General features: G+C 38.4%; 1 protein-coding gene and 1 long non-coding RNA gene across 2 annotated transcripts; one reads left to right on the top strand and one right to left on the bottom strand.

Moving 5' to 3' along the window:
• Nucleotides 1-1353: 1353 nt before the first annotated feature.
• On the top strand, nucleotides 1354-24936 carry itgb2 (integrin, beta 2). The gene is made up of 16 exons (XM_034885146.1): nucleotides 1354-1420; nucleotides 10802-10853; nucleotides 12373-12470; nucleotides 16661-16862; nucleotides 17148-17318; nucleotides 18634-18875; nucleotides 19145-19303; nucleotides 19546-19641; nucleotides 19756-19845; nucleotides 19937-20074; nucleotides 21175-21365; nucleotides 21699-21931; nucleotides 23264-23483; nucleotides 23682-23896; nucleotides 24004-24170; nucleotides 24682-24936. The coding sequence occupies exons 1-16, from the start codon at nucleotides 1373-1375 to the stop codon at nucleotides 24745-24747; spliced, it is 2388 nt and encodes a 795-aa protein (XP_034741037.1). The 5' UTR covers nucleotides 1354-1372; the 3' UTR covers nucleotides 24748-24936.
• On the bottom strand, nucleotides 7837-25019 carry LOC117952716. Its single transcript, XR_004658484.1, has 3 exons — nucleotides 24923-25019; nucleotides 8800-8809; nucleotides 7837-7849 (listed from the first exon to the last, which is right to left on the bottom strand). It is a non-coding gene; the product is annotated as an uncharacterized LOC117952716 (long non-coding RNA).
• Nucleotides 25020-26122: the final 1103 nt, after the last annotated feature.

The raw sequence follows: 26122 nt of genomic DNA, 5'->3' as shown, positions 1-26122 counted from the left end.
CTGCGCGGCCAGTTGAGGAGTTGTATTCAATCCGAGCACGGATATTGACTCATATTACTCGTAAAATACTTGTACTCTTCAAAAGTGCTTTATCCGTACCAGATACTCGTTTCAGCCGGACACTCAGATCACCCATAATAAATAGTATTGTGTTGTTGTATTGCAACATGAACAGTATGAACATTATGAACAGCTCGGAATAGGGAATGAGAATGATGAATAAATAACATATAACAATTGAGATATGACAATGGGAATGATGAGTAAATAGTAAATAATAAATCCTAAATGAGATATGAGATATGAGAAGTGAGGACGATAAATAAATAATAAATAAGTGGAATAATAATTGGAACCAGTAAACAGGTGCTGTTTGAGACAATGTTCCTTGGTTGTTGCACAGAATTGAACCTGACACTGTGGCTAAGAAGTCAGCTGATCATCAGAGTGATGGCTTGTGGATAGAAACTGTTCCTGAGTCTGTTGGTTTTGGCGTACAGTGCTCTGTAGTGCCTGCAAGAGGGGAGAAGCTGGAACAGGTTGTGTCCGGGGTGAGATGGGTCTGCAGTGATGTTTCCTGCCCGTTTCGTGACTCTGAAAAAGTACAAGTCATGAACGGAGGGCAATTTAAAAATATTTGTACGTCTCTAAAATAAATGCAGAGTATTAGCTAACTAAAAAAATCCTTCTATGGCTGCAACTTGAAGCCTCTCCCGTCTCATGCCCTCTTGCTATGTTGACTTCTCAGTGAAGTGTGAAAACATTGTAGAATATAAAATTAAAAAGGAGTATTGGAAAGAGTGTAACATGTTTGTTTTTTGTATTCAGGCGTCAGGAAACGGGCAGGAACCATCACTGCAGATAACGGTTTCGCTGTGTAAATATACAGTAAATGCGGACGTAGTTGAGGCCCGTGCTGGATACAAGAGCGGGAAAGAAACTCTTCACGACTGCGCATGTGCTAAGGGACAGGGACTCATAGAATCTGGAGTTACCTACATAACTATCGTTTCCCAGCCCTCCTGTCACCTACCTCTCGTTGTCTCATTACCCAGTGTAATTAGTGTCTGTGCTCCCCTTGTGTCTTGTCGGATTGTGTAGTCTGTCTGTGCGTTTTGCTGTTCTTGTTCCAGTTGTGTGCCTTTGGGTCATTTTTTTTCTCTTTTCCCTGAGATTTCTGTTCCCTGTGAGATTTTCACTTTGGGCATTTTTAGTTTTGTATTTTGGACTTGGTTCCTGCATTTTTGGTTTCCTTTTTTTATGTCTTTTTTTTTTACAAATCCTATATATACTCTCCTGTCTGTAACAGTTCTCTTACTAACACTGTTTGGTTGCCCCACACTTCCTGTCTTGTGGTGCTGTTGCACCATCCATGTATAGCTCCGCACAGCTGTCCAACACAAACGTCTTCGTGGTACTGGTAAGGTTGCTTTCTCACTAAATGGTTTGTTTTAGGAAATAAATGTGTTCTTACTTTTAAAAGCTTAACTTATTCTTTTTGTTTTTTTTTAAATGTACAAAAGTAGGTCTAACTGTAATGACATCATCAAACATGTCGATCTATTTTACTAGACAGACTACAGGACTATGAAAGAATTGTCAATGCGACACAACTAGTTTTGGAGTCATTTTAAGAAAGACAAACTTGTCTGAGGAAGTGGACAACCAACAAAAGCAGAGATAAAATTTTCTCAATTGTTCTCTATTTGATTTCTGAATCCTGTTGAACTATATGTACAAGGGAACTCTTGTCTCCTACATCACATCAGGTATAAATGAGCTTTGATAAAGAATCCCCTTTCTCTTTCATGTAAAACAGCAAAATATCTAAATCGGTCTTATTTGTGTTTTCTAATGTTGCTGTTTCATCTTTAGTCCAATTCCCTGAGTATATTTTATATAATCAGAGGCTGAAGCATTATACGGTCTTTAATTCAAACCAGCCATGCCTTGTTGTAAAAGAATGTCCATTCTCGTAGTATTTAGGAAAATCGCTTTGCTTTGTGTCTTTGTTTTGCTCAGTGAAAATGGGAGGATACGCAACACTGAACAAAATCAATAAATCAGTCGAAGTAGTTCCCACATCTTTTTATCATTGATAACTCTAGCTGTAACCTGTTTAATGGAGTTTGCATACAGTAAACTCTAAACAGATTAGTTGTTCAGAAACTGTCACGGATTAGTTGTTCAGTAAAAGTGATGATATCTGCTAAGAGGGGTTGAAGAGTTCACTTTAAACACCAATGCAATGTTGAAACAGAACATATATTTGGCAATACATTAATGTTGTAATTGTAGCATAGTGTTGTATACACTAGCATACTAGAAAACACACTGTATGTAAACCAAAGGTAACATTTTTTGAATACTTTTGTGGTTGTGTGTGCTTGCTGGCTACTAATAGTTAAATGAAGTGGTCATTATGGTTGTATATATATTGTATATGATTCTTGATCAGTTTCAGGGAGGAAAGAACTGATCTGTTCCCAAGTTGCCGTGCTAACTGGTAGTGCAATGAAAGGCTCCATGAACACAGTTCAATAAGCTGCTCAGGTTTTGCATTCGTCCTTTCTTTTTGTAGATCTCTGCAAATGAAAAACAGTACTAGTGAGCTCTGTTCTTAGTTTTATTGGCAAGGACCCTGAATGCCTTACTTTCTTCGACTCTTTGGATGATTCTATGTTGCACCATCTCTGCCATCGTGTGTTGCATTTTGCATTTTCATTGGACTTTTTTTTTTCTTTCTCCCCCCTCTGAGTCATTAGAAGTGTATGTGAGGGAATGTTGGCTTGTCTCCATGTGCTGTATGTTCATCAGGCATATGCATCCATTCAGCAGGTTAATCAGCGCTGCTCTGGTAAAGAAATGGGTCTGTTTGAGTGGAAAACCCAACATTATTCTATAATTATGGGAATATAGGAATGTGCATGAAAATACTTTGCACATCTTCAGTATAACGTCAGTTAACCTTCAAGTGTCAAAGGGGGGCAAGTACTTAGGAAGTTGCAAAGAAATTCTTGCACAGTAGACACTTTCAATAATAAATGTAATAACTGGCAATGTTTCTGTTAGACATTGTCAGGCAAATTTTAAAATATATTCCTGTGCAGGATAGGTATTAAGAGAATTCAATTACAATAACTGAAAAATTATATTTCTTTAAGCACAATGTTGAATGGTGTGGGCTATTTCCCTTCTAGTGCTAAAGCCTTTTGAAATGCAGGAAATGGAACCGGTTTCAAAAAGGTTCCTGAGTTGATGAGTAAACCTAAGCTTGTATTTAAATATGTGAAGTTGTGCAAAGGCCTTTTAAAGGAAGTGTGCAGCGCGGGTGTGGCAGCCAGCTTCCCCTTTGTTCTGAGTAGAGTGTTTGTGACGTAGCAGAGACTGATGGACAGACTTCAGAGTAGCACACGATCTCACAGGACATGTTCACACAGCTGACCCGACTCACTCCACTCACACTTTACTAAAGCCGAGATAGGGAGATGGGAGGGGTCAAGATGCACAAAGATGCTTTAAAAAGTCATGAAAAGGATATATAAACATATGACTCTGCACAAAAAGTAGGTAAATTAGTGTTTTGGCAGATTAATTCTCTATGGTAAAGATGCTTTTTGTCAATAATTCTTATACCGTTGGAAAACCTGTTTAGTTCCCATTCATAAATTCACATTTATAAGGAACATGCTTTTGTGGGATGAGCAGCAGAGCTGGGTATGTGGGTTGCGCCGATGAAAAATTTGTCAATTCTTTTCTGCCAATGCAAAACAGTTTATTCTGCCATTGACTCGTTTTGGGGATTTAATGATTGAAGTTTAAAGACAAAAAAGACATATTGGCAATTTAACAATTAATTCACTCACAAACAGGAGCCTCAGTAGTGTGTGGAAGAACCACAGCAATCTTGGTATCTTTAAACGTTTTCTCTCTATAGAAATATGTGCATTCTTACTGAATTAATGCTATTTTTGTTACATTTTTGTTAGTGTGAGCAAACTCCTAAAAAAAACTCCATAACAATGACTGGCTCTTTAACTGGAAAAGATCTCAGATTAGGACGCCGTTCACTGAGGAATATTGGCGAATAACATCCCGTCATTCAAGTTGTCAGAGCAGATTAAAATATGTCTATACAGGTGATTGATAAATATTGACTTTTTACTCACAAAGGTTTTATGTTTAGAAACAGCAAACCTGTGACTTTGTCAGATTGTACATATAGAGAACCGTGTTCAGTGCATTCAAACGTGCCATTTTAAATTGCAAAATGCGTGTAAAGCAGAAATGTGTTTAGACTTTCGGAAAGTTGAGAAGCGGTTTTGCTCTCTTTGTGTCAGTTTAAATAATTGTGTTATGCATGTCGTTTTAGTGTGTTAACAATTGGAAAAAACTGTAATAAAGGTTTGAGTGACATCTTTATCATCCTATTTCCACGTCTTTGGTTCCTTTCCTTTGCCCCAGAACCAACCACACCAAAGTTTACTGCTTTCTTATGGACATTTTGTACATTCAAAATCTACATAGTTTTTCTTAAATGTGTCTTTATTATTAGTCAGAGAGGCTGTGTCACAGATGTGTTGATTCAAATCTACACAGATTTCTGAGGTCAGGGTCAGACACAGTTGTCTCCAAGGGTTTAAGGTAAATATCCATAATTAGCTATCCTTTAAACATGTATCATTTGGGCTAATTTTGGGTACTGTACTCAGTGACGTGTCAGCTGTCATTTGAACCAAAAGAAGCAGCAGCAATATAATCTGCAAAAAACTGCAATACATACAAGACAGAGAGAATCTGCTTCCTTGTGTTTGAGCCTGATTCACAGAACAGAAATGACAACACGCCTCTGTCCTCTTTGTGACCTATTATGGTATGCAGGAAACCATGTCAGCAGCAGCTCCATCAGCAGGCGGAGGTTTCACACGTAGCAACAAAATGTCCGCCATTGTCATATTTATTTATCATATGTATTACTTATACAAAAACATGTCACAAAGACATTTTTTTTGGAATGACATTCTCCATCACAGGAGAACATTACCATCCATCACAAATGTCAAAAAGGCCTACAAACTGTTCCTTCTCCTCAGTTACACTTGCACTCATTGATTGTATTGTCCAAGTCTTGTTTGCAGTGTCTGTATTGTTGTTTATAGTTCTGTATTGTTTCTATCGTCATGTGCCATAACTGTGTTCTATGTTCTATATTTCTAAAGAACAGGAACCTGCTGGTAACCTGGTTTTTAAACTGAGTCAGGCACGTTTAAACTAACTTAATGTTACTTTTAATACTTTCCTGTATAATAAATGAAATGGAATATGTACTCCACTGACTGCATAATGTTTTAGGTGCCTTTGATATTTTAACATCATATGTTTTTGAGTCATTCGTCATTGGTTTACCAACATATATAAAAGGTATTTATCACGTAGCATCATTTAACAACATTGTATATTATCGAGTATTAAAATTAAGAGAAAGAGAGAGAAATTATCAGGAATGGACAACAGGCAACATATTTCACTCTGTTTTGTAAATTCAATTTAATTTTATAACACAACAATGTGTTATACAGTGAACCCTCGTTTTTCACTGGGGTTACAATCCAAAATCCCGGAATCCATGATAGGCAAAATCCGTGAAGTAGTAACCTTTATTTTTTTTCAATTATTATACAACGAAATACTCCATAATACATTGACCAAAGAACAAAACTTTTGTACAGGCTCAAGCATTTGACCTCTTCTGACTAATCATAGTCTTTGGAACCAATTCCATAGCATAGTTGGCTAGTCAATCCCAACAGCCATCTTTCAATCAACTCATCCAGCCCTGACAAGACACAACAGTGATTTTTAATTCAAAAGGAGAGGAAAGCTAAATTTACACAAAAAAGATATAATAATGGGCCAAGAGCTAAAATAAATATTAGCTTGGAGAAGACAGCAGCAGAAGGTTGGTAGTTTATCCCTGACCCTGCAGTCCCATGTAGAAGTGTCTTGGGCGAGAGACTGAACCCTGAGTAGACCCCGATGCTGTTCCTGTGGAGTGTAAATTTGTGTGAATGTTTATCGGATGAGCATATGAACAAAAGTAAGGATAAATCCATTGTTCTCAGCCTTGATGCCAAAAAAGCCTTTGAGTCTGTCATAGTTCTACTTCTAAAAATCTGATCTTTTTGTGATGTTTAAACCTTGTTTCTGTCATTTCAACAGGTTTACATTGTCAGAATGAAACTAAAATGGCAGGCTAACTAACAAAAATATAAGTAGTAACATGTAATTACCAAGGTAATGACACGGTAATAAATTACAGTAATAAGCTGTAATACTGGGGTATTAAGGTGAGGTGATAAAAAGGTAACAGATATAATAACATGCAATTACCAAGGTAATGCCTAGGAATGGTTCGATGACACCCATGTGTATAGGTACAGTAGGTAGTTGTAATATAATTAAATTAACATTGTAATAACATGGCAATAATGAAATTCATCCCCCTTTTAGTTCCAAATAGTTTCCTTTTGTTTTAAGGTAATTCTTTACAAAATATAAGTTTAATCTTGTGATTTCTTACCTGGAAACATGTCTGGCAGTTTCTGTGTAACAACCATGAATCAGTGATGCAAAATGAAAAACTGCTTGTTTCTATTTAATTACATGGTAGCATTAGAGTAACAGAGATGTAAATTTTGCCTGTAAATACTTCTGGTAGCTTCTGTGTAACAACCATTAATAAGTGGTGCAAAATGCAAAACTGCCTGTTTCTATTTAATCACATGGTAATATTACATTGACAGAGGTGCAGCGATCACCTGGAAATGCTTCTGGTAGTTTCCAGGTGATCTCATGTAGAAAAACAGAAGGCAAGATGTAAAACAAGACAAGACAGAAAAACAGACTACCAAAATAGAACAGGAAATAAAGACAGACACAGCCATAACATATCCTACCTTATCGGATTGAAATAGTGGCAAAGATTAACTTAATAATTTGCTTATGAGGTGTTTAACATGATTTCTGTACCATGTATCTTGGGAATCTCCCATCCATAACTCTAGTGATAGGTACTTTATAAAAATGAGGTTGGCAGCTAGTAAAACAGATATACATAGAGAATGGCTAATTATTGAGCCCCCAACTAAAAAGGGAAAGGATTTGAATTACAAAAGAAATGCATAATGTGGAAAAAGTCACTTTTTCACTGAATCTACAAATGGACAAATTTAATATTTACTGGCGGTAATGGATAGCCCATTTCAATACAGTCGTGCCCTTACATGTCAACACACAATTAGGATTGACATGGATATGTGTATTAAGGAATTGTGGATGTATTTGCATGCAAATGTTGTAGTCTATGTAAAGATGTGAATATGTACTGCGGGGCAAATGTTTGTATATGAGGATATGTATATGATGGTTTGTGAGTATAAGCTAGAGGTAGCACTGTTCAGAAAACCCACGGTTCGGTTCGTATCACGGTTTTCGGGTAACGTTTTTTTTTGTTCTGTACGGTTCTTGTTATTTTTTCTTTTAATCTTTAACACTCCAGGACTATACTTCAGCAAATGATACAAAGCTTAATTATCCACAATGTAGGATACGTTATTAATGAACATTTATATCATGTAATCATGCACAAACTGAATTTGACTTGACTTAAAGCATATCTCTGAGGAAACTAGGTGAGATTTTGATATAGAAAGAGGGAGGATAATGACGATTTTAAGAAGCTTTTCATTTATTTGGCAACAAAAGAAGATTGTGTAATGCCATCTACAGGAACTTATTTGCCTTTTAAGCATACATAGATTGAAATATTACAGAACGTCAATTGAAATAACTTGCATTTATCAAAAGGCTAACTTCAGTGTAGCACAAAAAGGTTATCCTTTAAAAGAAAAAGGAACTCTTAAAGCTCAGTCTTTTTAATAAGTTGGAATACATTAAACATATACAAATTTGCGATTTAGTTTAGTATGGTTCTTTGAAAAGGAAACTTGTTTTGGGGAGAATAAAATTACTCATAATTTTCTTAGTAACCTTACCAAAAAGGCTCAGGATGCAGCAAATGGAAAAATATATAAATGGTGGAGTTAAGACAAAAAATAATGAATTGAATGAATCAAATTTAAACATGGAAGTCAGTGGCTTGTTGATATTAACATTGTTTATTTAATTTCCTATCCTGGGCTGGGACACATTCATACGGTTTGATAAAGCACTTTTTGGTCTTTATCTTATCATTGCACTTAGAATCACGAGCTGTCCCAAATTTAGGTCATCCTGTACGTCTTATTTCCATTTTTTCCTGCATCCATTGTGTGTGTGCTCATTAGTTGTAGAGGGAACTGAGCAGCCCACCGGATTGAAACAGCAGCAGCTTCAGCGACTTTGGATTGAAAAAACGTTACAGCGTACATTAATGTAAAAATGTACAAAGGTTAGCAGGATGCTGTTTAGGTTTTTGCACCGTCTTTTGCTGTATGTTAAGTTGGTGTCCACACCTCTTCTTTTGTGCAAAAGGGTCTGAGGTCATATTTGCCCATGAGTCTTCATTGCACATGCGTCAAACTGTGTGTCGCTCACACACGCTCTGAACAGAGACAGGCAAACCGGACGGTTCAGATGTTTTTCACAAACCAAGCCACCCCCAGTATAAGGGGGGTATAAGATCAAAAGTTTGAGGAGTTAAAAAAAAAATCTCTGTCTTTGGAATGCAATAGCCCCCCCAACTGTAAACCAAGGCAAACAGATCTTGGACTTATGCTTTGACTTTTGATTTAATCGAACTGACGTTAACCTATCCTGTTCTTTTCTTTCTTGGTAACACTTTATAATAACCATCATTAGTTACTGCTAACAAACAATTCAATTATAATTAATAAACTATAGTAGTGTTGTGAATTTGTTGTAAATTAACAGTTTATTGTTACACACATTATATCCCTCATATTATACATTAGGGATCAAGTAATTATAAAAAGTGTTTGTAAGCCTTTAAGAAACCATTTTTAAAACATCTATAAACATTACAAAGATAGATGAAACAGATATTCCTAACACTTGGTTAAGGGTTACTTGTTGGTTTGTAAACATCTGTAACAGTGAATGGATGGTAATTATAAAGTTGCAACATATTTTTATATATATATATATATATATATATATATATATATATATATATATATATATATATATATATATATACACAGTGGTGTGAAAAAGTGTTTGCCCCCTTCCTCATTTCCTGGCAATCACTTTTTCACACAGGGCCATGATGGTTAGGATTTTTTTTCACCTTTAATAATAAACACCTTCATTTACAAATTGCATTGTGTGTTTACTTGTGTTGTCCTTGACTATTGTTTAAATTGGTTTGATGTTCCGAAACACTTAAGTGCGACAAACATGCAAAGGAACAGGAACACACACATACACACCCACACAATACATACACCCATGCAGTATATTCTGTATATAAGATATAACAGTATGTGTGTGTATAGTATGTGTACTAAAATTCAGTAAACTAAGAAAAGAATTCTTTGCAGTGAATGAACAGAAGAGAAATCTAAGTCAAATCAATATTTGGTGTGACCACCCTTTGCCTTCAACACAGCATCAATTCTTCTTGGTACACTTGCACACAGCTTTTGAAGGAACTCAGCTGGTAGGTTGTTCCGAAAACCTTGGAGAAATAACCACACATTTTCTGTGGATGTAGGCTTCTGCGTCTTCATGTAATCCAAGACACACTCGATGATGTTGAGATCAGGGCTCTGTGGGGGCCATGCCATCACTTTCAGGACTTCTTGTTCTTCTTTACACTGAAGATAGTTCTTAATGACCTTGGCTGTAGGTTTGGGGTCGTTGTCCTGCTGCAGAATAAATTTGGGGCTAATCATATGCCTCCCTGATGGTATTGCACGATCGATAAGTATCTCACAATTAATCACAACACACTTTTTTTTAATTCTAAATTTCCCTTGATTTCTTTTTGTCCCATTATTTTTTCTCATTTTAATGCTCTCAAGAACATTAAAAAGTGGATTAACTTGACAGGGGGGGGTTTGGCATCAGCTGAGTGTTTGGCCATCAAGTGGTATTTCAGACTGGACGTGCTGCGATGATAGATTAGTTCACAACAACAAAAGAGACCAAAACTACAAAGTTTGCTCGGCCAAAAAGAACGTTAATCTTGCAATAACGCCGTTAATGATGCATTTAACTGACAGCACTAGTAATAACTATAGATTTTGATTTTTCTTTTGTTCACTCACTTTGCATTTAGTAAAATTCTAAAATTAAACAATCATTTATAGTTTTGAAAGCATTCTTAATTTACAGCATTTTTTCTTACCTTCCTGTGAACTGTGATAAACATCAGTCTCAACCTAATAACCATCCAGACACTGTTTATAGTTAATTTACAAACCAACTAGTAACCCTTAAGAAAGTGTTAGGAATATCTGATCCATCTATGTAATGTTTGTAGATGTTTATTAAAGGTTTACACATATTTTTTAATCATTGCCAGCTACTTAGTATAGAATATGAGAGATATAATGTGTGTAACAATAATGTTAATTTACAGCACTAATATTTTATTAATTTTAATTTTATTGCTTTTTAACAGTAAAATTACATTTGCTAACAGTCAAATGACAATTAACTAAAGATGAATTAACTATTAATTTACCATCTATCAATGATGTTTATTACAAAGTGTCACACATGGGGGGTATAAAAAAATAATAATAAAATATGAAGTATGTCTGTGTTTTTTCATCAGAAAATGGCTCTGTGTTTGCTGTTTCTTCTGCTCCTGCTGTTGGCTGGAAATGGTAAGTTTTCATATTACATAATTTATTTAAAAATCTTGAAGGCACCACTAAAGGAAATTACTGTGTAATAAAACAGGCTCTGCAATTCTTGAGCGCCATGAGTTTTCAAGACATTTCAAAGTTTGAAAAAAACCTTACAAAAAATTAACAATTACCAATAATTTGGTGGCTCCCCTGCAATAATTCTGAAGACCCCCTAGGGTTTCCGGACCTGTTGAAGACCTTTGTCGTAAATTATAGACTATCTACCAAATGGAGGACTAGAAATACTGTTGTCAAGGGGAAGGCAGCAGTTTAGTCCGTAGGGAGGTGGGCTGGGACCCGGAGGGTTGCTGGTTCAATTCACCGTACGGACCATACTATGATGGTGGACTGGTAGCTGAAGAGGTGCCAGTTCTTCTCCTGGGCACTGCCAAGGTGCTCTTGAGCAAGGCACCAAACCCCCAATTGCTCGGGTGTCTTTTCGATGGGCAACCCCCCCACTCTGACATCTCTCCATTAGTGCATATATAGGTCCTGAGCATGTGTGTGTAATTCAGGCCTGTGTGTAATAACAGAGTGTAAAGTGTAGTTACACCTTGTGGGATTAATAAAGTAGTATAATAATAAATTTTAAAAAAGGCAACAGAATTGTCTAACGTTAGCGGTAAACATTTTTATATATATATATATATATATATATATATATATATATAATATTACGGGCATGGATGTAAGAGAACCATTTCATTAGTTTTTGCAGTCGTGCAGTCATTAGAGTGCTCCTAGGATTGTAGTCCTCAAAGTGCAGCCTCTGGTACTGCAGCTTTATGCTCGTCACTGCTGCAGGCGGAGATGAGAGCCCTGCTGCTCTGAGGTTTACAGCCTGGCTGAAGAACGTACATGAGTTTAGTTTTCTGTTTATTTTTCTTTGGACTTGTAGTTGAACGGTTTTCTTTCTCTGTCTTTTGGTCCGCCATTGTAAGTTAGCAGTAACGAAATGTAGGCGCCCGACCGATCAACATGATTAGCATCAACTTTCATATAGGTTTTAATCTTAAACTTCGGGGTTTTCACTTGAGCAAAGTTTATTAGAATGATTTGGTCACCTTGAATTGCCTTGTTCAGCATTCTGACAACCAAGCTAGCGTTAGCGGGAAATGTTTAAAATGTTTTCCAGCTTGTGTAGGAAATTAAACTTGATACAACAGAAGAAACGCAGGGCAAATTATTTCTAGTCTTGATGTAAGGCTGAGCCAAATGCTTCCAAGCTTTTGAACATGTTATTGAATGTTTTGCCGTTGTTGAAGCTTTAAATATTTCACTGAAATTCTGAAGCCCCAAACCTTGTATATGGAAGGACCTAACTCAAACTGCACAGGTGTCCATCTGCCCACCTCTACATAATCTGTCCTTTCTGGAAGAGGTAGATGTGAAAGATAAATACTAACTATTTGTGTCGACACAACATTATAAAGTTTTGAATTTGTGTCTTACTTGTAGAAGACTGTTTTGAATGTAATTTGTGTTTTCTTTGCAGGGGTGTGTCAGGGAGAGGAAGTTTGTTCGAAGTCTGTGATCAACTCGTGTGATGACTGTATCAAATCTGGGCCGTATTGTGCCTGGTGCCAACAGCTGGTGAGAAACCATAAAACTCTCCTAGTTCTCTCAGGCCTTCAAATCAGTTGCAGTTCCACAATTGATGGACAGATTGTGATGTATTGTTAACAGAGCATGTAAGTGGTGATGAGCGCTGAAAACTTCCACTTCCCCAAAATAACCCAGGCCCCTCAAACAATCCCACAGTGTACTGCTTGCTTACTCCAGAGGAAAACCTCATCTTACATTTACCTGACAGAGAAAGTTTGGCTATGTTGAAGATTCAGGTTTTACCCACAAAATTTAAATTTTCAGCTTGAACAGCTATTCAGTAATTTAAAGATTGGGTTGATATAGTGCATCTTTTACTGTTCACTTTAAAATATATTTCTGGGCTCAATGCTTTGATTATTTAAAGAACCTTATATGCCGTTAACCTCTTTTTTTGTTGAATGGTATAAACTAGGGCTGTCAAACGATTCACATTTTTTAGTTGATTAATCGCATAGTAATGGTGAGTTAACTCACGATTAATCGCATTTTTAAAATTCTATTTCAAATCCACTCCAATTGAAGTTAAATGAGCTTATCAAATGTAATAACACATTGTCATTCATACCAAATGTACTTAATAAGTAAAAACTAGACCAATTGATCTCAAGGGTTTTTAATTGACTGGCTGTAATTTACTGCATTTGTAATCAAGAAGTTACTTACAATTATTGAATGTAAAGTGGAACAAAAAACAAAATAATTTCTGATGATGTTGACAGTCAACTTGCTGTGTCTTGAGTTCAGCAGTATTAGGTGGGCTATGTTTGAAGTGGCCAACCACTTTGCGACATTTATCAAGTGCACCGTCAAATGCACTGTTTTGTAGAGACACTGTGACTGAGAGTTGAATACTATGAGCCGTGCACGGCAGGTGTTCGAATGGTAGCTGTTTCGAAGCTGCAGTCATATTTCTAGCACTGTCTGTGTTCAGCGTGCTCACTTTCTCTTCAATGTTCCACTGACCCGCCACATCCATAAAATGACTCGCGCATACGTCAGCCATATGCCTCTCATCAGTTCTCATTACAGTCAATGCATGCGAATGCAGCTTCCACTCCTGATCGATGTAATGAGCTGTTACTCCAAGATAGCTATGATTACCTAGCGATGTCCAATAGTCACCAGTAAGCGCGACAGAAGCTGTGTTGTGCAAATTCGTAGCTAGTTTTGCCTTCTCTGTGTCATACCACTCGTGTATCCTGGACATGACTGTGGCCCTGGATGGCAAGCCGTAGGCTACGTGAGGTCACCGGAGGCAATCCGGATAATATCACGGAGTCCTTCGTCTTCCACTATATAAACTGGTCTGCATGCTGTGGCTATCCATTTAGCTATAGCTTGGGTCAGTTTACTGGAGGTCGACGTATCCATCGATCTGCTTTCTAAACGGCTGTCAAGTGTAGTTTGTCGTACGTTACCAGAAGCAGAGCTTACGCTGGGATCCGTGTGCTTGGCTTGCAAGTGATACCGCAGACTGGATGTACTTTGGTGATAACTAAGCTCAGCTCGACAAATGCTACATGTAACTTTCGTTTTGTCAAGTGTACTATCTGGCAAAGATTTGAAAATAAACTTCCCATCCATTATCCCTTCTTTCTCCATAATTCAACTTCTGTGCTGATTCTTTTCAATCTGGCTGCACACCCTTCTATGAGACTACCACTTGGCAGCACAGCTACTGTTCATCAGTGTCGCGCGCCCTGTGCAAACACCTCAATACGGGTCATTCAAGAGGTCAAAGACAACGTGCGTTAATTGCGACATTTTTTCTTAATCGAATTAATATATGATTGCGTTAACTCGTTATTATCGCGCTCATTTTGACAGCCCTAGTATAAACCCATTCCACTGATATGGAGCATACAAGAAAGTCTCTAGTTGTGGCTGGGGCCTTCATGTCATTACAAGAGAACCAGTACTCCAACAGTTTACATCCACTAAGGACCACCATCTGTAATGATAAAAAAATTAAGAACAACGACACAACAGTCTGCAGACAGATTTTCACTAAAAGCTCTTTTTCCCCCTACAATGTAACACATTAAAACTCTGCCCTAAAACTCTATATACCAAAATTTATACTTTCTGTAAAGGTTTCTTACTAAATACCACAGTAGCTTCAAGATAAAGCCTATCCTACCATCAAGAACACTGTGGCAACCTGCAGAGTACAAACATGATGCAGTGTAGGGGTGGGATTGACCAGACGCCTCCCGATACGATATCACCACAATACCATATTACGATTTTAAATATATCTGCGATATATAACCTTTTCCCAATTTTTAATTATGTCCCCAAAAGGATCTGATCTAAAAAGATATACGTTTCTCGGTTTGTTCATATCACTTCAATTTTATTGCCACAAAATGGATTTCTCAAGCAGACACACTGACCTACAGACATAAGAGCAATACTTGGTGACTGTGTATTGATTAAGTATTGCCACTGAAAATATCGCGATACCATGCTGTATTGATTTTTCCCACACCCCTAGGCTGACCTACATGCTAGAAAACCTTCTGCCTCACCGCATGTAGCTACCATGTTGCCACTGTCCCACAGATGGCCTGGGAATTTTACACCACTGGTTACTTTGCTGCTACACTCAGTTATAGTGGTTAAAGCCTGGCATCCTCTTCTCCAGAAGCCTACTGATGGTGAAACACTTTTACTGTACTTCTGGATAATCTTCACTTCCATGACTATAGGAACAAACTCAATGAGCCTCAATTGTCCTAGTTCATTACAAAACAAATTGACATCTGAGAAGATATACCAAAAACTCACCTAGCCTTGCAATTGCTCAGCTTACCCAATATGTACCAGGTAGCAACCAACAAGTAGGAGGCCATAACCCCTAACCCCGTAGTCCGACGTGCTTTTTGGGCTGACCACCAACACTTTAATTTATTCATTCATTTATTGTCTGGCCCAAGAACTGGTCCATTAAAGCGGTAGGCCTACAGCGGCAGCCCATTGTTTTATCAATTGATACTGGGCTGTGGGCCTAGAACACTTTAGTCAAAAATATAACATGGGCTAGGTTTTTCTTTCCTTTTGACAAACGTGGGAAAAAACATATACTCAGTGACCCATTTGTTGTTTTCTTAACTGACATTGGACTGGCCCAATCATATCTTTAAATAGCACCCTGTTTGGCACCCTCTGCATGCAGTTTCAGTGTGCATCTGCTAGTCTAGAACAGTGATAGAGATCATAAAGAAGAAATGCAAAAGAGGTACAGACAAGCTGCGTGAAAAAAATAAACTGCCCAATGTGTTAAATTGACAGACATGTTTTCGGCAGCACCAGTACCTTAATAAGCTCCCGTGTTTGAGACTCATGGCTTATTATGGTATTATTATTTTTTCAAACAGTTTGAACTACAGATAAAAAACAAAACTGAATCCCATGTCCTCCTTTCTATTATTATTCAATTATGTTAATTGGTTTTTTTGGAACAAACAATAAACACAAACATGAAGAATCATGTCAGGATTTTTTTCCATGAGTGCAGGGCTTTGAGTGAGAGTGTGATGTGGAGAAAACGTCAGTCTTTGAACCCACAGCCCGCTGCTGTAGAAGTAAAGCCACAGACTGGCTGTGACCATCAGTGTGCCCGGAGATCAGGGGATATTTTTTTCTTTCTGTTCTGCAGTTCTTCTTCAGCATTTAACAGCATCTTTAAGGGCACATACTGCCGCCGTCAGTTCCAGAAGGACTGCATCCCCCGATATCTACGATACTGTAGAAAAACAAATAACGTCATCTTTTCTGAATTTTCAAGGATTGGTTCTTTTAACATCCCAAAAGTAGGCCAGGGGTAAAGAACTCTGAGGCCTCTCAGGATGACAAAGCATGATTATCATGCCAACACCTACATGCTGTCATGTCTGAAATCCCACTTTGCAGCTCAGTGTTGCTTTCAGTTCCTAATGGATGCAGACAAAAACTAAATCTTAATATTTCAGGGTTAAGGGTGATGATTCATTGTCCATCACACTCTCAACCAAAAGTTGCTATTTGCATCCCAATGTAGCACACCAATGTTTTATGTAAGTACCATCCTCTTGAAGCTAGGCAATTGAAGAAAAGTCAAGTGAAGCAGCACAGACTATAAATAAGTACATCAAACAGTGTGTCCATATGTGTCTTCACATTCCTTTTTCCAGAATTTCACCAAACCAGGTGAGCAGGAAGCAGTACGCTGTGACACCCAAGTAAAGTTGACAAAAAGAGGCTGCAAGAGAGAGGAAATCGTCTCCCCAGAGAATGATCAAAGTGTTGGCAAGAACAATCCTCTCTCAGCGTCTTTTAACCAACAGGAACCTGTCCAGCTGAGTCCACAGCAGATCAGTCTTAAACTGCGACCTGGTGAGTACAATCACTTACCGGTCGCCTGGACATCTGGAGAAAGGGAGTGTTGTGGTTTCCAGAGAACAGTCAAACCAGGGCAGTCCAGGATACTGTGTTTCAAGACAACTGTCTGGATGTGTCAGGATCAAAATTGGGCTGGGATAACTTTAAGAAAACTAAAAAAATGTGTTTTTTTATTCGAAATGATTTCACATATTTTAATCTATCATCAAATTTAATTTTAGTACTGTATTCACTTACTGTCATTGAACTTCAGTTATGCATTCTCTTATGTGTTCCCAGGGCGTCCCTCCACATTCACAGTTTCTTTTAAAAGAGTTGAGGGTTATCCAGTTGATCTCTATTACCTGATGGACCTATCTTACTCCATGAAAGATGACTTGGAATTTGTCAAAAACCTTGGACAAGATCTTTTTGCAGCTCTAAATAAAATCACTGAATTTGCTCAAATAGGTAAGAATACAGCCTGAATCATCTGAAATACTGATATTTATTATTAGATTACGCTCTATAATACAGCCACAATGTATAGAGTATTTATCTTGTGTTTCACATGTCAATTGGGACACACACTTTTAGTAGGTACAAGGAAAGAACACAAGAAGGAATTGACATTGAAAGTATTTTCTCTATTATATTTGATCTATATCAAATGAATTTAGTAATTGTGGGGGGGAGTATTGTAGTAGTTTTAGGTGGTAACAAGAGACATTAGTTATTTTATCATATTTTCATTGGAATACATTATTAAATATGGAGTGTTATTGTGACTGGCAAACAAAACATTTGGCTTGTTAGCTTGTTATCTGTTCCAATGTGTGTTTGTGAAATGAGGAAGAGTAATTGAGTGATGGGATCCCACTGATGATCCAAACTGATGTAAGAAAGAGATCCCAAGGTTAGATATGTGTGGGGTGCGGATATGAGCTGTTTTGGGTCCCATATAAACACATCATCCTAAAACAGTTGGGAAAAGTTGTCAACAGTACGGTTTTGTATTGAACTAAGTGAATACTGCATTTAGTTCCTTTTCAGCAAGAGTTAGCTTTATGTGCAATGGTTTCTCAAAAGCATTATATGTCTTACAATTACATTCCAGGATATAGCCAGTGTCTTGTCTCTCACAGAAAGAGTCGTTGGATCAGAATAAAATATTTTTACTACTGTGAGTCAGTTCAGCCTTACAGATATCACACATAGCTAACAGACAATTCCAGATACATACCACATTTTGCAATGTGTTTTACAAATCCCAATTTCACTGACTGTGACCGCTACTACTGTCGTTAATAAACAGTGTGCCAAAATATGAACAATAACGTTGACGTCAATGGGCTTATTTGCTAGCAAAATAAAGCTATGGAAAAATACACCAAATAGACAGTACCTTAGAATAACATTACGTAAAAACAGGTGATTTAACGTCACCATTCATTTTACAAACAGTTAAGCAACAAAACAAAATGCTCACGGAGGCATTATTCCCTAGAAAATATTAGAAATCAGATTTTTCATAGCCATGATATAATAACACACTGTCTGCACACCCTGCTAGGACAAAAAGCTGGTTTTAAATCCGCCAAGTATCCCTATGAGTGTTTTCTATTTTATTGTGAATATGATCATATATTATTAAAAATAGGCTTAAATTTGCACAGCGTTTTTACACAACATGTACAGGCTGTATATTCTAATGTCCTACCATTTATATCAGTATGTTATGTCTTCATGCATTTAAACAGTTTGAATGTTGTTTGTCGAACTGCAGGGTTTGGTGCCTTTGTTGACAAGACAGTACTTCCTTACACTAACACCAACCAGGAGAAACTGCTGAAACCGTGTGATGAGAATGACCAGCAGTGCCAGGCGGCCTTCGGCTACAGACATGTGCTTAGTATGACGTCAGAGAAAGATGAGTTTAAAAACAAAGTCAGAGAACAGTTCATTTCTGGGAACTTGGACTCTCCAGAAGGGAGTCTGGACGCCATGATGCAGGCGGCTGTGTGCGGGGTAAGGACTCAAGCAAAGACATCCACACCGTACTGGGAGAAACACAAGCAAAGCATGCATGGGTTTATATATAGTATTTAACATCTCTGTAAGATATTCACTGTCAACATTTTTCACTTGTACTTTGAACAATATTTGTTCTAAAGCATGTGCATGGGTATGTATGCACAACTCAAAGCTTGGGTAACATTTAGGTTAGATGGTAGGATTATTTAAAAGTCAATGCCTTTCCTTTGCTTAAGTGGTCCCTAACACATATTGGTGTTTAGGACAAAATAGGTTGGAGGAACAGCAGCACCCGGCTGATTGTGCTCACCACTGACGCTGGATTCCACATGGCCGGGGATGGAAAGTTAGCTGGCATACTGGAACCCAATGATGAACAATGCCATATGGAAAACAACCTTTACACCAAGAGCAGTGACATGGTTTGTATGGGAGCACATAAATGTTGCATTGCCATGTTATTATAACTGATGGGTTAAACTGGGAAAATAAGACCTACTTTGGAATGAAATGCAACTAACCATTATCATTTATTATTGCGACACTGAACAGAATCATTCTTAAAACCCCAGTGATAGTGAGTTTATATACATGTTGTTTAAGAGGTGTAACATCGACATCAGACTCACAGAACGTCACTGATTCCTCTGAGTGTTTTGTGCAGGACTACCCTTCTGTCGGACAACTAGCTGCACAGTTGGAAAAAAACCATATTCAACCGATATTTGCAGTGACAAAAAATGTGGAGATGGTGTTCCAGGTACATTTAATTTAACTTTCTTTTCTATACCTAATTTTATTTATTTATAAAGAAAACATTTTAGGGTCTGTTTAATCTGAAGAATATTTTGTTTGTCCTTGTGTTTGGTCCCAGGAACTCTCTAAAATGATTCCAAAATCCGAGGTGGGAGTTCTGTCATCAGACTCTAACAATGTGGTTGAATTGATTAGAAGCGCCTACAATGTAAGTTGTCAATTCATAAAATTTAGCTACTTTATCCCTTGCAGTTTTTGTCTATATTTCACAACCCTCTCAAATGTTTGATCCATGACAGAGATTGTCCTCCAAAGTAACTATAACCCATGACAACCTGCCTGACAACGTGAGAGTGGTCTACACCCCTAAATGTGACAATCCAATACCAGAAGGGGACAGCAAAGGGGTTTGTGACAATGTACAAGTAGGAAAGGAGGTCAGTTATTTCTGTAGTTTATTTATATTCCCACTGTGATGTTCATTTAACTAATGCGTGTAGTTTTTGTTACATCAGTTTCAGGATTTTAGTATTGTATTGGACGCTACGCATGTCCGCACTGTGAGTCTCATTAACAAGTGATCCATCTGCTCAGACCCTTGTAGCACCAGGCTTAGCAAGGTAGCCCAGACAGCCCTCTCACTGGCCCCTCCTTCAGTTCTACTGCCGAGAACCCAAGCCATCCTCAGGTCAATCCCTTCAACATGTTCTCTTCCCAGTGTGACACGCTCACATTAACTCCACCAAGCTCTCTTTAAATGTATGAGTCTGAGAGGTTTTTTTTAGGCAATTGTTTTTCAACTTTTATTATATAGACCTAATAGAAATAGACTTACCCTGTCACGTAAAAGAAATCCTAGGATACCTGAACTCTTTCCCTTGAGTGGTAGTTATTCACTCCGAAGGTGGCAGACCCCAACACAAACTGAGAACAAGCTTGACTTCCTGCCAAGAAAGCTGGCACTGCTCTCACTTCAGCTATGCAAGGACCAAATGGGCTGTAGTAACAACACCTCCACTCCTGCACTCTCCTCCCTAGTGTCTTGGCATTTGTAAAGAGCTGGTCCACTGCTCCACAACTAGAAAGAATTCTTTATTGATCCCATCAAATCTGAGGTTCTACAATGAGTAGAGGTCTGATGAAGTCGAAAACCTTTGGGCATCAGGGGTTAAGATGCTAAGGTCTGGACTGTGTTTGGCTGGAAAGACTTGCCTCTTGGATGTTGCATGATGGTCAAGGGCAATGCCTGTACAGGCCAGCATGGTGTGGGGGGGACCAGAGTGTGTGCTGAAACCATTGGGGTATAATGTTAATTGTTGTTATTGTTCAGGCTCCGGGGAAAAGATACTGCCACAAGGCTGGATATGAGGATCCAGCTGATTGTAGAAGCTCAGATTTAGGAAGAGCTAGAAAGGACCAATGCACTGAAGAGAGAATGTAAACCCTAAACCAGTGTTTTCATAATCTGTTGTTAATGTTGTAATAAATGTATTAACCTCGGATTTTATGTTTCCTCTCCCCTAACTGCCTTTTTCAGATTTCTTTTGATGTCACAGTGACAGCACAATCATGTATTAAGGACAAGTCTTTTACTATTAGACCACTGGGCATCAAAGACACATTGACAGTGACCTTATCTACAAATTGTGAGTGTGGATGTAAAGACACAGACTCCGCAATCAACACACACTGCAATAACAAGGGGAAAGTCAGCTGTGGTATTTGCAGGTAGGCTTCACACCTTCTACACAATGACTGTAATATACAAACAGAATCAAAGTTATTCAAACATTGTAAGTAGTATGTAAACAGTATTACAAACTTTCATGTGGATGGAGTGTGACATCTAGGTGTTGCTGTTATGTTTGTACCTTGGGACGCTGTGTAGATTACTATAAGAATGGAAAATTAAAAATCTATCTATGTGATGGGTAAGAAAATGAGTTCTGCTCACAAAACTGATCAAAGAAACTTTTAATAATAAAATGCATCAAGAAATGGTGGAAAAGATGTGTTTTTGTTAAAGTAGTTTTTTTGCTCTCTCTAACATTTCTAATGCAGCTGCAATGAAGGCTACATTGGTCAGTTCTGCGAGTGCTCCATTGGCAAAAAGGACGAGCACAGCCTACGAGCGTCCTGCCAGAGGCAAAATGGCACGGAGTGTGAGGGTCAGGGCGAGTGTGTGTGTGGCAGGTGCCAGTGCCACACCACCGAGACTGGAAGCAGTTACCATGGAGACTTCTGCGAGTGTGATGATGAACACTGTGAGAAGTTTGACAATCAATTGTGTGGAGGTAGAGTTTGACTCATTTTTACATGTGCACTGTGAGCCAATACAAGGCACGATGATAAATGTTATTTTATCATTTGTTCTAAACCCAATATTTGAAATAAAATAAAAATGAGGCTGATTCATCCTGGATACGGGCCTTTTCCAAATTGTTTGACCAATGAAAATGTTTCATCAAGCTTTAATGTCTAGCCCCTGTTACCCTTACAGCACACCGCACTGACTATTCACTTCAATTCCATTTATATTGTCGCAGACTTATATCAGGACACTTAGAGTAGGTCTAGACCACACAGTACAATAAGACCTAACAATTCCTCCCAAGAGCAAGTATTTAGTGCAACAGTGACAAGGAAAAACTTCCTTTACACAGACAGAAACCTCAGACAGACCCTGACTTTTTGTGGGTTATCTGCTGGTTGGGACACAGGGACACTGACACAGATATGAAGATAAGAAAAAACAATATTCACAATAAGTATAGCAGTTGGTATGATGAATTGTGGCAATTATCGTAACAATAAACTATGACTAGAAATAATAGTTTTAGCAGTGCAGTGCATCGCAGGGTGTTGAGCAGTACCATGGCAGCAGCAGAAACGATGATTTAGGTGCCTCCCCAATCCAAGAAAAACTGTGAGGCAAGAAAATATAAGGACTCCCAGAGCTAGTACTGGGACATGAATGCACACGAGAGAAGAGCTCATTGTGTCAAAGGTAGTACTCTGGCAGTCTAAAACTAGTAGCATAACCAAGATATGGTCCAAACCTGAGTCCGCCTACAAAGGGTTGGTAGATGAATCTGACATCATGAAGAGAAGCAGAGTTGAGGAGGGGGTGTGCCGTGATTGTGGCTACACATCCTCCGCTGCTGGTCTAGGCGAATGCTACCACTCCTCACTTCCTAACAGGAAGGCTGGTTCCATTATTGCCTGCAAACAGGCGACATTTGAAGCTGTGGTGGAGAGGAGGTCACTGTAAACTGTTCCTGCATCTATCATGGAAACAACAATCAATATCTGAAACCAGCTCTATCCCTAGCTTTATTTTTTACCACAAAATATGTAAATACTAATATTAATTAGTAATTATTTCTGTTGCTCCTCTTTGTGCCTCTCTGGTGTTAAGCCTGAGGTGCACCTTACAGACTTAGACAGACTTTATTGTCATTCAAGACACATTCACATATACAGTTGAGCAAGATTTTGTTGAAAGGCTCCAAAAAAGGAAAAGAAACTGAAGTAAAAAGAGAAACAGTATAAATATAAGTATGTGCAACATGAAGTAGGTGCAATACTTATAGCATCCATTATTGTCCATTGCTCCCAATTTGTAGGAAAGGGGAAGTGCAACTGTGGGATATGTGAGTGCTTCAAAGGCTACGAGGGCTCAGCCTGCCAGTGTATGGAGTCAGTGGAGGCCTGCCGCACCCTCAACAACTCTGTGTGCTTCGGCAGAGGTGACTGCAAGTGTAACCGCTGCGAGTGTAAGGAGGGGTACCAGCAACCCCGCTGCCAGAACTGCATCGGGTGCCCCGACCCCTGCCTGACCAAACTGTAAGGAGTCCAAACTTTACTCTGCTTTTACAAATTATTTTTCAACATCTGATTCTTTTTTCCCTTTCTGTCTCAGGCTTTTTGATTGTAAACATGCATTCTTTTTCATCGTTTTTCTTATTATGTTTGTCCTGAGATAATATTTCATAGTTATTCGTCCAATTAAAATAAAATACTTAATTTTTTTTTTTGTTGCAGGAACTGCATTGAATGCCTCAGCTTTAACTCAGGTCCATTAAAAAAAAACTGCACTGTGGCGTGCAGTGGGAGCATTAATCGTGAGATGGTGGATCAGTTCTCCATTGAAAAAAAGAAGTGCCATCAGAAAGACACAGAGGGCTGCTGGATCAGATTCAACCTGGAGCAGTTGGTGGGAGAGGATAACTACAGGGCTGAGGTCCTGAAAAAGAGAGGTACGCTGCTGATCCACTCAGGTTCAGGTTCTGCAGCTGGCAGATCAGACACCTGTTCTACTGAGCATTGTGTGTGATCTCTGTGTGGTTTGTGTGTGTTGCTGCAGAGTGTCCGGAGCCCCCCAGCATCTTTGCCATCATCGGAGGCTCCATTGCCTCGGTGGCTCTGATCGGCATTCTGCTGCTCATGATCATCAAGCTGCTGCTCTACATCAGGGACCTAAAGGAATTCAGGAAGTTTGAGAATGAAAAGAAGAAAGCCAAGTGGGCAAAGGTGAGAGCAGCCATTTAAACGTAATCTTTTTTTTATTGTCACTGCTAAAAAATTGATGAGGATGGAGAAATGAGAATCTAGAAATAATTACACTCAATATTTTAGGAACTTGGGCGTTGTCCAATAATTTCAGTGGATTATACGTAAAAGGATCCTATCTGCAACAGAACACATAGATAGATAGATAGATAGATAGATAAATAGATAGATAGATAGATCATGTCCTGCTTTTACTGGAGAGAGACCTATTCATGTCCGGTCAGCTAATGTGGCCAAGTTGTTTTCCATTTTCAAAATATTACACACACACACACACAAAAGAACATACCATACCATAGACATAGTGGCCAGGCCTTCATGGAACTTCTTCTACACTGTGGAGATTAGCTGGGACTGTGTCTCACAGCATCCGGAAGACTTTCTGTGTGCTTTAGTAATCAGCTTGTCCCAGGTGGTGTCAAGCGGATAAAAACATCATAGACAAACTAATCACTGGGCTTTATGTTTCCAGGCCGACAACCCGCTGTTCAACAAAGCTACCACCACTGTGGAAAACCCAATCTTCACTGGTGAATGACACCCAAAGTCCACAGTTATTCATGCTGTCTGTCCACATTCATACATCATTTACCGGCTTTAATGTGGACTTGCTCACTTTATTTCTTACTTTTGTGTTTCTTTTCATATTTACAATGTCATAATGATGGATTTTCATGTTAAACGTGGGCAAAACTTTAAAGAATGCTGTGTACGCATTTTAGACACATCCCTGTGAGCTAAAACGTTCAGATTTCCAACTATTCTGAAAGCTCCAGTTTCAACAGTTTTTTCTACTCTCGGTTAAGTCTTCCAAAACTCTTAGCCTGCCTTTTATGATTGGTCATCTGCTACTAGTAGGCAGTTGTAGACAGTATTTTTCTACTGCAGTGTAACATAGTCGCATGTAGTTGCATTTGAAAAACGGTAAACAATGTCGTCTTGGTCCCTTCACTGCTGGGACATGTCCGGTTGTGTAGTATTGGTGATTTTTCAAGGTACACAGCCCTGCTATATACTCCGTTGCAGTCAGTCTCAGGCGCCAGAGTGCAACAACACAGTAAGGAATAAAAGACTTGCGGACATGCGCTGACCAATCAGAGCTGAATGGGCTTCTTAGAGACAGGCGCTCCTACAAAGCGTCTCATACAGAGAGTGAACACAGGAGCAGCAGGATGAGAAAAATAGTCTTTTTTGAACATTAAATCATGTAATAATGTTCTAGTAGAATCAGAAAATACAAATATGAACGTGAACATGCTATATATTGGGTAACCTTTAATGATTACTGTCATTGAATGTCTCCACTGCAACAGTTTCATTGTATTTCTTTACTTAAAAGTCAAAATATTGATGTTTTTACTCATTGCTTGTAATATTTACTCTTGATATAGTTTAGTAAAGCTAACCATATAGACAGCAGGAAGAGGGCAGCATGTTTAGATGTATAGCATGCATACACTGAATGCAGTGTACAGGAACATTGACATTCATCATTGAAAGCAGTTTCTCTATGCATGGGGCATACGCTTGGAGAGACTTCTCAAGGATTCTTTCAGATGTGTGTCTGTAAAAATCTAATTCAACAGTAGGTTAAATGAATGAACACAAATCAGTGAATTCAATATTTTCACATTTTCCTCATTTGAATGTCATTTAGGTTGAGCAGTACCCAGAGCTGCATCAATCCATGTTTTTGTCCAACACACAACAATAAATTCAGTACCCACTCTCTTTTTAGCCTCAGTGTGGTTTTTTATTGAGGAACAGGCCTGGCTCTTTAGCTCCTGAAGGCTCCACATGTTCAAACAGATGACATTTATTTTCACACAGACACACAAAACACCATGATCCCTTTGGGAGGTGTGCACGGTGTGACAACCGTCCAGCCTCAACCAAAGCCAACAATGACATGG

The sequence above is a fragment of the Etheostoma cragini genome, chromosome 11, assembly GCF_013103735.1.
Source record: "Etheostoma cragini isolate CJK2018 chromosome 11, CSU_Ecrag_1.0, whole genome shotgun sequence".
NCBI classification, from domain to species: Eukaryota; Metazoa; Chordata; class Actinopteri; order Perciformes; family Percidae; genus Etheostoma; species Etheostoma cragini.
This window is presented reverse-complemented; position numbering and strand designations above follow the sequence as displayed.